At 38.3% G+C, this 12,923-nt stretch overlaps 1 protein-coding gene across 2 annotated transcripts in view; it reads left to right on the forward strand.

The window, feature by feature from the left end:
* The window catches only part of BACH1 (BTB domain and CNC homolog 1), a 32,265-nt gene extending 19,852 nt beyond the window's left edge, over positions 1–12,413 (forward strand). For both annotated transcript variants that reach the window (XM_064470452.1, XM_064470461.1), the window contains exons 4-5: positions 134–340; positions 5,401–12,413. In XM_064470452.1, the coding sequence (XP_064326522.1) occupies positions 134–340; positions 5,401–5,862 (669 nt within the window). In that variant the 3' untranslated portion in view covers positions 5,863–12,413. The remainder of the gene's footprint in view (positions 1–133; positions 341–5,400) is intronic.
* The last annotated feature ends 510 nt before the right edge of the window (positions 12,414–12,923 follow it).

Below are 12,923 nucleotides of genomic sequence, written 5' to 3' on the forward strand. Positions count from 1 at the left end.
CTTGTCTCTGAGATTTAGGAAGAATGATGGGCTATTTGGTAAAGAATGCTTAAAATAAAAAACTTGAATTGGCCTGTTGGTGTTTGCGTATATCAGTTTCACCTTTGATTTACAACTGTATCTTACATTCTAGGTAAAACTGCCATTTAATGCACAAAGGATTATCTCACTTTCCAGAAATGACTTCCAGTCATTTCTGAAGATGCATAAATTAACTCCTGAACAATTGGACTGTATTCATGATATCCGGAGACGAAGTAAAAACAGGATCGCAGCACAGCGATGTCGTAAGAGAAAACTTGACTGCATACAAAATCTTGAATCTGAAATTGAAAAACTGGTATGTATAAATATTTCTTACTCTTGACTTGAGTCGTTGCCTAATTGTCTTGACTGGACATCTGGCAGTAGTTCGAGAGTGAGGTGGCTTACTACTTTTTCTACTCAAGCTTAGAAAATTGTGTCAGTCTTTGACTTTGTGACAGTAGTTCCAGTTTTTCTACGCTTTACTCCAAAGTGCGCACACTTTTCCTTCTGAGGACTTGTTTCCATTCAAGTAAAAGTGCATCGCTACAATTTTTGGTGAATGGTGTTTCTGAAGCCCATCAGCATTGAACTTAATTGTACAGAATAATTCACAAACCGTCATCCCCCTCTTTCTTTTTTTGTCTACTTCTTTCCCCTTTCTTGCTCTGTGTTTTTGTTCTTCAGCTCATGATCAGGTTTAATTATGCAATCTAGTTGTGTAAGTATTGTTCTTGTAAGATACCAACATGGGCTGGTGAACTGTTTCCTGAGTCTTGAATCTTAAATGAGACCCTTGCAGAAAGGCGGAAGATACAGCAGAACTCAGGAAACTGCTTGCCTTTTTAGCAGCTGTATCAAGATTGTAGCTGAGGAATTAATGCATCCAGATTTCTCTGCAACCCTCTTAATATAATTTCTCCTTCTTAAAAGTCAATAAAAAGATAATTATGTAACTTAAGAGAAATGTGGATAATCTGAAGTCCTCCTGGCAGGAAAATAATTGAGAGACTTTTTTCTGGTCTTTGTTTCTGACCCTCTAATCTCAGTTTCATTGTTGATGTACCACATGCACTAAATAGTTCAGTTGTTTAGAGTTATTGTACTCTTAATTCTTGTTTAAGGACCATTTTAGACTTATGTACATGAATTTGGTATCTTCATTAGCTGGGAACATATCAGTCATGTTGCAGCTTTCTCCTTATGACTTCAGAGTGAAAAGGAAAATCAAATTAGAGCAGAGTGCCATTGGCTAGAAACTTATTTTCCATAAGCGGTCCTTCATCTGCCACTACATGTGCTTCTACTTCTGCAACAAAGGAAATGGACTTTGAAAGAAGGCCTGCAGTGCCATACAGCCCTGAAGAGTTGACAGAGCAAGTCATTCAGTGTGCTGAATGGATAGTCTAGGAGGGAGGGAAATCAGGCAGTGGTGCTCATTAACAGTTACGTTATTCTGACTGAAGAGAGAAGTTGCATTTCTTACAGTTCAGAACTTTCCGCCTGGTTTTGTTGTCATACTGTCATTTCTGTTTGCTACCTAACTTTGTTAATATTGTGCAGCGTTTGGGGAAAAAAGTTAGATTCATCTGCAAGATTAGACCTGTAGTTGACTAAGTGACTGATAAGCATAGCATAATATCCTTTCTTCTGTAGACTAGAAAACAGACAATGTCTGCTGTTTGACATATGCCACTGTGCAAGGTCTAGACAACGAGTGTTGAGAATTGTAAGGTGAGGTCTGAGTTACGAATCACGCTCTAGGCACAAACACATTCCAGCTGCTCATTTTTTCCAACTGTGCAGGTAAGCTTCAGAACTTCCTGAAAAGACCTTGTTTGGAGCTGTTGGGTGTGTCTGACAGCCACTGATGTTATGCACCATCAAGCTTGTATAAGTTGTGCACAAATACAGAAACTTTAAGATCTGTCTAGGTATAATTCCCAGGTGGGTGGAAGAAAAGACATGTGTGCGATCCATCCAGGTTGCTTCATGCATGATGACTCCTGCCCTGTTCTGCTTCTCTGGGTCGGTTGTGTCTCAGACCTGTTGGTCTTTGATCTTCTCATGGCATCCTTTGTAACGTGGCTTTGAGTGAGGATAATATGGTGTTCCTATAGTTTGAAAACTTTTGACAAATAGACAATACTCTACTATAGCCTGTTAGGAAATATTATTTGATTAAATTCCTCATCCTTCCTGTATATGCAGCATTTTGTATTAATTTCTACCCATTGTTGCTTATCAGGTTTTTGTTCTCTCAGATTAAAAGATGTGGTGTGTTTCTTGGGAAAGTGCTATATCTGGAACAAATGAACCCCCTGCATGAGTAGAGGCTGGAGGCTGGCTGGCTGGGAGTAGCTTTGCTGAAAAGGACCTTGGGTGTCTGGGGAGACGGCAAGCTGGGCATGGGTCAGCAGCGTGTCCAGGCTGAAAAAAAGGCCATCAGTGTCCTGGGCTGTATTAACAGGAGCACAGCCAGGGGTTCAAGGGCAGTGATTGTACTCCTGTACTTAGCATATATAAGACTGAATCTTTTGCCCAGTTTTCACCCCTCCCAGCGCCAGCAATATAGTGACAAACTTGAGCAAGGTTAGAAGGCCACTGGGGTGGTCAGGCTTGGAGTACCTCTACTATGGTGAGAGGCAGAGGAAACAGGACTTCTGCTTGGAGATGAGATGGCTCTGGAGAGATCTAATACCCACCTGCCTATATCTATGGGGAAGTCCTCAAGATCATGTAGCCATTGGGAATTGAAGGTCTTTGGCTTCCCAGGGAGTAGTGCTTCACAGTAGGAGAACAAGAAATGCCATAAATGAAAATGGGATGTTTTAACTGGATATGAGGAAATGCTTTTTTCCAGTGGGGACAGGCAGGCAATGCAGCAGGTTACCCAGAGAGGTTGTGCATGCTCTGTCCTTGGCGGGTTTTGTGGCATGACTGAGCAAAGCCCTGAGCAGCCTGATCTTTCCCAGAACTGACTTTGTTTTGAGCAGGAGGTCAGATTACAGACCTCCTGAGGTACCTCCCCACCCAAGTGGTTCTGTAAAATTGAAAGTCTTATGTTAAGCTCTACTTATATAAAATTAAAAATGCTGTTGGGTACTGAATCTGTTATCTGGGAGAATTAAGTTTGGTCATTTCTCATGATCTTCTGTACTGATAATGTCATTTTTGACTCCCATATAGTCTTCAGTTAATGATCTTTCAGGTGAACCTATGTGTTCTTGCTGTTCACTAATGTTCCATATTTGAGATTACACTCACTCAAGGAGATGTAGGCTTGTTAAAAACAGCTCTTCCAGAGCACCTGTGTGTATTCACATTTCTTGTACTTTCTCACTTCAAAGCTTTAAAATGAGGGTACTTGTGAGGGGGAGCAGAGTAAAGAACAACTGGTCTCAAGAAGCACTACTTCCCTGAGGATTCTGTAGCTCAGGAGGGGAGGATGTATCAGTGAGTGAGATACTGTAAGCTGTATTCCAACAAATGTCAATGGATTTTGTTATATGTACACTATAGCAGGATGTATGCGAACTAAATAGATTCTTCACAAGAAGAACTAGAAGAGCTCTCAGTTTGATTATTACGACCTCAAAACTAGCTGGCATTACTTTGTAGTATTAGTATAATGCTGCTAAAACAAATCAACAATATTTAAATGTATTAATCTGTCAACAATTCCAGATGAGGGTGGGGATTTTACACTGGAATAACTATTTCTGAATGTTGAAGTTTGTGTTAAACAGCAGTACAGATAATTTCATCAGTCCATAATACACAGCTGAGTGCCTCTACATACCCAAAATGTACATAAAGTGATTTCAGATTAGGAGATCTGGCCACAGCTGCTCCCAGTATGCTGACAAGTAGAAGTTCATTAGCAAAGCACTCTTTCTAATAATTTTGCACAAAAAGGACTGGCAACAATGGCTTCTTTTGCAAAATGCCACTTAGAGTTAGTCAGTTCTTTCAAAAAGAAGTTGTAGCAGTTGCAGTATGAGTTTCTCCTGCAGAAAGGGATGTGAGGACTGAAAATAAACTGTCAAAGAGTGAGTTGACAAAGCAATAGTGATAACACACAGTCCCTATAATTACAATTTATTTCTTAAACTATTTAAAGCTTTGTATGTCTTCAAAACTCTGCCTCTTTTATTAATTATAGTACTCAAAATGCGTGGCATGTTTGGTGTTTTGTCCTTTTCTTTCAACTGCTTCATTATGGTCTTCAGTGTTTCCTGTCCTTCTTTGTCATTTCCTCATTTTCCTTTATTCCATATGTTGCTTGTTTCCATCATTAGACCTCTCAGTTACCAATGTCCTTTCATCTTCAGCCAGCTGTATCAGAAGTCTGAGAAAAATTCGTGACATTGAAGTAAAAGCAAAAACATCTCCTAATTTTTAATGAATGGTACTTTTTTCTACTTGATATTTAGTGAATTGCTATTCCTTTTGCTGCCCTGTGTTTGGAAAATCCTTTTACATTATGTAGCTAGATCGTAAGCTCGTCAGAGCAAGGACAGTCTTATTTCATGTCCAAGAGGTGTCGGCCACTCTTAAGCAAGTTAGCTGTGTAAATAAAACTCAAGCATTCAGCCGGTGTTCTCCTGTTCCAATACTAGGTTACCTACCTAGTGGCACCTCTGTTCTTGTCTCTTCAGTTCACTGATCTGTCACTCCTCTGTCACTCTACTTCAAATTTTTTAACTTCCAGTGTTCTAGGTAGTGCCTTGAAACAAACCAGATTGCTGCATTTCCAGATAAAATATTTTGCTTAACACTTTTAGCATGTTTTATTTCTAACTTTCCTGTATTTTCTATTTACTTTAGAAATGTTTCCTAACTCCATTGTTTCTTCTGCAGTCAGCTTGGCACTTCTTGAGCATTAAGTTTATTTTAATCTAATAGAGTAGTATCAATAGTGAAAATGTGATGTCGGGTTTTCAACATTTAACTTTAAAAACATAAATCTCAATGAAGGCTACTCTGCTTAATGTGCTGTTACAGTTACCCGTGGTAATGGTTTAAATGTGTTACGCTGTAGAATCAGTGTTCCAGGAATACTTACAGTAAGTGAAGCTAGGGTTTATTTATTGAATAACTCCAAATCACTCTTTTGGCTGCCAGCATGAGTTTCGAAAAAGTTGTATGTCTTAAAAATCACTTCAAATAGCTGAGTTAATGACACTTCAGGAGAGGTTAGGATTGTCCTTTTGATAGGCATTTGATTGTGTCAATGTTTGCCTTTGTATTGCCAAAGTACTTCTGTTTCAGCAGACCAGGTCACTTACGGTCGTCTTTTAGCTTTGTTAGGAACATAACAAACTACAGCTTTGTGTTAAAATGCAGACTAAAAGGCTATTTTTCTTCTTGCAGCAAAATGAGAAGGAGAACTTGCTGAAGGAAAGAAACCACATTTTGTCAACTCTGGGTGAGACAAAGCAGAATCTGACTGGACTTTGCCAGCAGGTGTGTAAGGAAGCAGCCTTGAGTCATGAGCAAATACAAATACTTGCAAAATATTCTTCCTCAGATTGTCCGCTTTCGTTTTTGTTCCCGGAGAGAGAACGAACAGCTCCGTCTGATAGTGAGCTTGTGATACCAGCATGTTTAGAATTAGCAGATGGTCTTTCAGGTGTTACATCTACAAATGAGCAGAGTTCTTGTTATCAGTGTGTGAAAAGTGTGTGTGATGCAACATACGATCAAGTACAAGAACTGCATCCAGTTTCTGTACGAACGTTGGAGAAAACTTCACTTGTGGAACCGTGTGGGCAGAGCAGTGGTATCACAGACTTCTGTCAGCAAATGACTGACAAATGCACTACAGATGAGTGAATCTTCCTGTTGCCAGCCTCTCAAAATTGCAACTAAAAGTGAGATTGAGCATTATTGTAACTTAGTAAGTGAAAGAAAAGATGAGACACTGTCTCTTGAAACTACATTGACAATTACATGATCATTATATTACTTGGCAAGCTTTGGGTTTGCTCTGTGTAGTTCTAGAGTGTAATTTGTATGTGTCAGCATTGGAGCTTTTTCTGTGTGGTGATGCCAAGGAGAGTTCTGGAAAGTTGTTGGAAAGTATAAACTCTGTGCACAGATGTTTCTTTGTGAGGAAGCTTTCATTCAGGTATAGAGCAGCCTTTACTGATTCATGCCACAGTACATAATGCTACTCTGCATCTCAAGAAAAGCTTCCCAAGAGGTGTTTATGCACAAAGACTTCTACACCTGGAATTCTTATCTCTAAGATTTCTTTTTTCCTGGTAGACAGACAAACCTTAAGAAGCGTATATAGCTTCGTAAATGTTTATTTTGTAGATTGGTTAGGATAACATGACAGTGTGACGAGATTCTGGCAAGTGCACTCTGGAACAGCTCATTGCTTCCTGCTGTTCCCATCCCTGTACCAGAGCCAACTTTTATTGAATATATGCCTTTGTCTTAGCTCTCCAGTACATAATTGATACAACTGGAACAGCAGAGGTGCTGCAGTATACAGCTTTTGTCTCTAAAATTTGTAGGAGGAATACCAACATACTGGGAAAGACAGAAGTTTGAAACTGATGCAATTCTTGGATTAGTGTGCGTTGGATTCTCTGGCGTCTGAATCCCATATGCCTGTTAAAACTCATTGCTGTATTGTCACTTACTATCTTAGCACCTTCAAGCTCGCTGCTGTTTGGGATAAGTTGGAATCAAAGTATTATGGAAGTTTAAGGGCAGATTTTTTTTTTCAGGTATTCAGGCACCAAATTCTTTGACTTCAGTGCCTAATTGCCTAAAGTAATCTACAAATGTAGTTGTTCTCTGATCACTGGGACCAGTAAAGACCTGTTTCAGAATTTTGGTCTTCAGGATACTTTTATGGCTAAACCTGTAGTACATTTTCAATGGCTTGTGCTATGAGTATAAACACATAGAAAGTATAATAAAGAAGTGAGCTGGAGGGATTTCCTTTATTTACTTTGTGAAGGAGAAATTCAGCTACTAAAAGTAATCCCTGTTTTTTTTAGATTTTTACATAGCAGTAGATGCATATTGTATACCAATGACGCTTTGTTAGATGTTATTCTCATACCAGAACTAAGTATTGAACCTCACCACAGAAAACTTTGGTTTTGCTGGTTTACAAAACATGAAGAATCTTGTACAAGCCAGTGGAATTCTTCATTTCCTACCTCAGAATGTATATTAGCCTTTTGTGTCTTTGTGTGCATGTACAGTAGGCAGCAACTAGGCAAAGGACTATTGTAAATACTGCTTTGCAGTTTTATCTTACAGTGAGACAAAACTTGTTCTTGGCAAGGATCTTTTTTTTTCCCTCCTTCCCCCCCATAGGTAACATAGCATTAATAAATATATTAAGACTATTAAGCCACTTATTTAAAACAAAACTTTAAAATTTGACAGATTTCAACAGTAATTCTCATAACCAGCACGTAATACAAGTGACTACACTACCTCACCTATGGGACTGAAAGTTGATTCAAATCTCTAGTGATATCCTTGAATTTTCATCACCTATCATTACTTTTTTAAGAGGAAAATTTATGTTAATGGAGCATAGCTTCTATAAATCACAGTGCTTGCAGTAATTGAAATTCAGAAATAAATAGTGTATGGCAAACATCATGAGAGTTCTACTGCTTTGGATATATTTTCAGATAATTGAATTGAGATTCTTTTAAATGGCTATCACTTATATATGTTGATCCTGTATATGTATTACTTGTGAAACTCTCTGGGTTTTTTGTCCAGCATCTGTATGTGCCTGGTTAATTTAATCCTGCCTCCCTCCTGTGCTGCCACCCTGGGCAGTGTTTTGCTCCTAACCTCCATTTTATTTAAAAAGCAAACCAACAAGAAACAGTAAAAAACAAAACAGAAAGCCCCAAACCTCTCTACTGGCCATACATAATATCACTTTCAAAGCTGGTGATAGTCTGAAATGACGTGGATAATGACATTAAAGCATTGTCCTAATTGTATGCATACTCTGAAATGGAATTCCTTGTGTTAAATGTTTGTTATAAAGGGGTGGAGCGTATATGTAGAGAACGACTGGCTGGGAACTTAAACATATCCAGTGGCCCAAACCCCTGACACACTTGGCTGTGGATGTTGGAAAACAAGGTCAGTGATTACCAAGTTCAGAGGCCGGAATATCCACCAAAGAGTTGTGCTCCACTGCTGCAGTCTGGTGATCGGCCAGGGTCTGAATTCCACCCAGCAAACAGTGCAGGGCTTCCAGTGCAGAAATCGTGGCTGTCACTGGCATATGATAAAATTCATGTCATGTTTTTAAACCTATGATGACCTTGATGAAGTTTGAGGAAAGGTTTTTGACTAACCAGCTGCATCTAATTTTTAAACTATTTATTTAATACAGTAGACCTACAAGTTGCATGTTGACTTCTATAGCCTATATCATCAACTTGCAAAAGTTAAGAATGAATGACAATTTTATGATACAGAATTCTCAGGTAAATGTTCTGGAGTTTGGCTGTTTTTTTTCAGTAAAGAAATACTTGCTTTTGAAATGTAAAAACTTTGTTAAAGCATGTTTTAAAATACTTTGGGCAGACTATAAAGCCATAAGAGTATGATGGCATACAGATTGTAAAATAAACAGATAATTACAACAGTTGATTTTGTATCTTTCATAATTCAATATTTTCTAAGACTACAATAAAAACCACTATCCTTTCTACAAAGGCTTTTCTTTTTTTTTGTACAAATCTTTTTTGCAGTGAAAGTCTTTACTGGTGCATTATTCACTTATGCAGTACTACTAAAACATTGCTGACAACAGTAGCCAAGTAGTCTATATAGTTTATAAGTTCCTGAATAATACACACAGTAGCAAATATTACTGAGTTGGAATAAATTTCCTCTAAGTTTATTTGACTTTTTTGTGTCCTGTTCTGTTTGAGTTGGTTTTCTTCTCTGCGGAATTTTGATATTTCTTTACTTTTTTTTAAATTTTTATTTTAAGGGAGAGAAGTCGTAAGGCTGATTAATAGAATGTTGTAGGCTTGCTGAGTCTAGAAAAAGCTAGGAGGTGATGATGATGTACGTAGTATAGATGAGCTCATGAGGCTGAGGCTTATCGTGGGGGAAGTCGTAACGATACATATGTTTATTAAGCTTCTCAAGAAATAGCTTTGTAATTGTAGATCTGTTAGGTCCTGGGAAGTAATCAGAAGGGTTGCAGAAAAATTATCCTTTGAGAAACTGTGTTTATCCTAGTCTCCCTCTGTACCTCCTAAACAGTAAACTCTAATACTGAATCTAGCCTTTCAGTATTGCATTTTAGCTTGTTCAGAAAGCTTTTCGTTAGAAGTCTTTCTTCATTTAAGGTTTTTGTAATCTGTGCATTTGATACCTTCAAGCCTGGAATTAGTCGATCCCACCAGCAGACCCTTCACTGAAAGTTAAAACAGCCTTTTTGGGAGAAAACACTGGAAAGCAAGGTGACTGATCATAAGGTTCAACTTGCTACTTAAGATTGCTAAGGCAGTAAAAGCCGTGTCTCTTTCTCCAGGACTGTTTTGCCCTTGGAATTTGTAGTCACTTGGATGTAGTTAGTGTGCTGTGCATTTCTAGGCTTTAAGAACCAAGACGTTGGCTTGCACAAGGATGTTAGCGCGGTTCCCCTTGAGGAAACTTAAAAATCTTGATGCTGGAGTCTGTGATGCGTTTAAAACTGTTAATATTCAGCAAGAAACAATGGCAGTGAAAGCTAAGAGGTGCAAATGCCCAAGATCGGTACTGCATAATTAGTTCTGCCTCTGGGTCTTTTTTAGGAAGTAAGAAATGAGGAACTGCTGATAATTGGCATCCTTTATGTGAGCTCTGGGTTTTCATCTAAGCATGACAGAGCTGAGTGAAATTTGCTTGAAGTGAAATGGCAAAATTTCTCCAAAAGCTGAAAAGAAGGGAAAAGCACCTACTTTAACTGAAGCAGTTTGTTCAAAAACTTCTGACACAGGTGTGAGTGTAAACAAAACACTTGACCTTTACAGAGCAAAGTGAGTGTTGTCCCTTTTTGGCACTGAAGCTAGACAAGTTGGACCCTTGTGCCTGTTTGATATTCTGTTGTTTGCTATTGATTTCTTCTTTGTTTTGTTTTTGTTCTTCAAAAGAATGAGCATCAAAAGCACACAGCTGCAGTTCACTAGTGTGTATAAAGGAGAATTTTCATATTGGTACATTAAGACTTAGAATTTTTGTGGACAGAACTAAAGGAGAAAAAGAAGGGAAAATGAGCTGGGTTAGCAGAGGTTTGAGTAAGAGAGACTTCATGAATACGAATATTGTAAAAGCCTATTTAAGCATGAGTTATGCTCTCCAGGCCTCTTAAATTTCTATACACGGCACTAAGCTTTTTTATTATTTTTAATCTTTTTGAATTGCAAATATTAGTCTGACAGATTGTAGACACTAGCAGTCCTTCCCTTCCCCCCGCCGCGTTTAGATAACTGGGGTGGGGCAGGGAAAGCAGTGTTCACCTCTGAGACTGGAGATTTAGAAACGAACAGGATGTTTAAACAAATGTTTCTGTTGAGAACGAGATGGTGTATGAAGGTGCAGGTAACAGCACTTGTTCCGGGAAATGTTTTGCCATGTTGTAGGTTCAAAAATAAGGAATGACAAGTGCTTGTTTTCCTGTGAGCCAGGACGGATTCAGGGCAGAACTTCAGGAGCACATGCTAGAACCCAATTTTTTTCTAGTTTCGAGGAGGATTTTTTCTCCACTGTTTTGAAGCTATGTGGAAGAAATAATTTTTATAATAATGCTCATTCAGAATACCGTGCAGCTTTCTAAGGATATTATTTAAAAAAAAAGCTTTCGTATATGCTAGGTATTGTAGGCACACATACAAGAAGTCCCTATTCCAAAGAGGTTTTACTTAAGGGATGTGAGATCTCAATAGCAGGATTTGCAAAGTACAAGATAAACTATAATCTCCTTTTAGTTTAAGGACAGTGTTTTGACTTGCTACCTACAAAACACTTCATTAGATAAGAATTCTGGGCTATGAGCAGGGATGGCATGGCTGTGGGAGGGTGAAAACAGCTTCAGACTATGAACATAAATTTGTTGCATCATGGATTATATTTCCTAAATACAAAGTTTACTTATTCTATAATATATTGTCAGTATAGCCTCACTTAGATGTTGTTACCAGCTAGTGTACTGAGCAGTAAATGCGTATATATACACAGAAAGAAAAATATTTCCCTGAACTCGTTAGAAATGCTAGTATCTGCTAGTCAGCTGGATTGGCACACATCACAGAGCACCTGGAGTGTTCTTTAAGCCACAACATCCATATAGGAGTTGATGGATGTGTCGTCATTTCCCTGACTGCATTTGGATCAGCCTTTGAGAGTAAACGGAGCAGCAGGGCAGCTCATACAGTACTTCATTCCGGCAACGGCAAGCAGAGAAAACCACATTGCATGGTCAATATTCTCTAGGAAGTCTTGATGTTATGTTTATAAAGTTCACTGGAAGCTGGATATTTGCTTGTAGATAGTCTTCAGCTGCAGTTATCAGATAAAAGTATTGTGTGCATGTCGTGGTGTCTTTCCCCTATCATCAGCTGGTGAGATTTTTCTGAGTGCTGCAGCCAGTGAGGAGCTTCCAGCTTTCTGTGTATATATGTAGATGTATTTAAAAAAAAATTGAGGATACAGATGAAAACTATCAAGTTTCTTAGGTTCTAGGAGTAATTTGTGACTTGTAACTTGCACATTTTTTGCTAATGAAAAACAGTTATCAGTGATTTCATAATGTTCCAAAAGTCGAAGGTCAAAATGAACGTATTTGTAGTGCCTGTAGAGGACATCTGAAAAGTGTCAGCTGCTTCTGGAATTTCAGTCAGAACCAAGTTAAACAAGGAACTTCTTTTTTGTTCTCTCAGTGTTTTAATTTAAAAAAAAAAAAAAACCAAAACAACGAAACAAAAAACCACCAACGGAAATAAAACCAGGAAGTGTCAGATTCTGGAAGACAGAAGTCAGTAATTTACAGGATTTCCACATCAAAAAAAAAAAAAAAAAGACTTTTACATTATACTTTTAAGAGGAAAACAGGTTTCTAGTTTTGTTTTCACGGAAATTTATCACAGCTCTCACTTTCTTAAAACTCAGCTTTCTGCAAAACTACACAATTTTTTGAAGAGCCACTTTGAGAACAGAACAGCCTCACTGCCTGAATAATTTGGGATGTGATTTTATTTCTATAACTTTTTTTTCTTCTAGGCTGCTAATACCTGCCATGAAAATAAGGGCTAGTTGAGGGTCTTACCTGTATAATTTGGATTCCCAAATCTCTATTTCATACAGTTAAATAAAACCTGATTTTTGAGTGCTGATGTATGGTTGCTTTTTCTTTTATTTGCGCCCATGATGTGAACAGATACTTTTTTTTCATCAGAAAAAAATGGGGATGGGGGTGGTGGGGAGAGGGCAGCCACCTAGGACTAAGTCCAGCCTCGGACTCCTTACGGAGGTCTTGCTCACCGCCCTACAATGTGAGCACACAAACGTGTCTGTGCATCTCTTCATCACTCATCCTTTGAGAAGCCCAGATAATTTTCATTCTATGAATACTAAGTGTCCAGTGGCTTCCTGTATAATTCGCATTGTGCAGTCTGTTTTCTTCTTCAAACTATAGATGGCAGCATGATGCTGCGTCCTGCCTGCATTATTGCTTCTCAAAGTGAGAACAACTAAATCGACCTGTTGGTGTAAAAGCCCCAGAAAACTTTTGCACAAGTGAATTTTAGTTATGCTTTTAAAAATAGTTTAGAAGATAAATTTCAATATCTAGCTTTTCAACTGCGAATTATGTTTAATACTCACCTTATCAATTTCAACAGATT

This window comes from Phalacrocorax carbo, chromosome 1 (assembly GCF_963921805.1).
Source record: "Phalacrocorax carbo chromosome 1, bPhaCar2.1, whole genome shotgun sequence".
Taxonomy (NCBI): domain Eukaryota; kingdom Metazoa; phylum Chordata; class Aves; order Suliformes; family Phalacrocoracidae; genus Phalacrocorax; species Phalacrocorax carbo.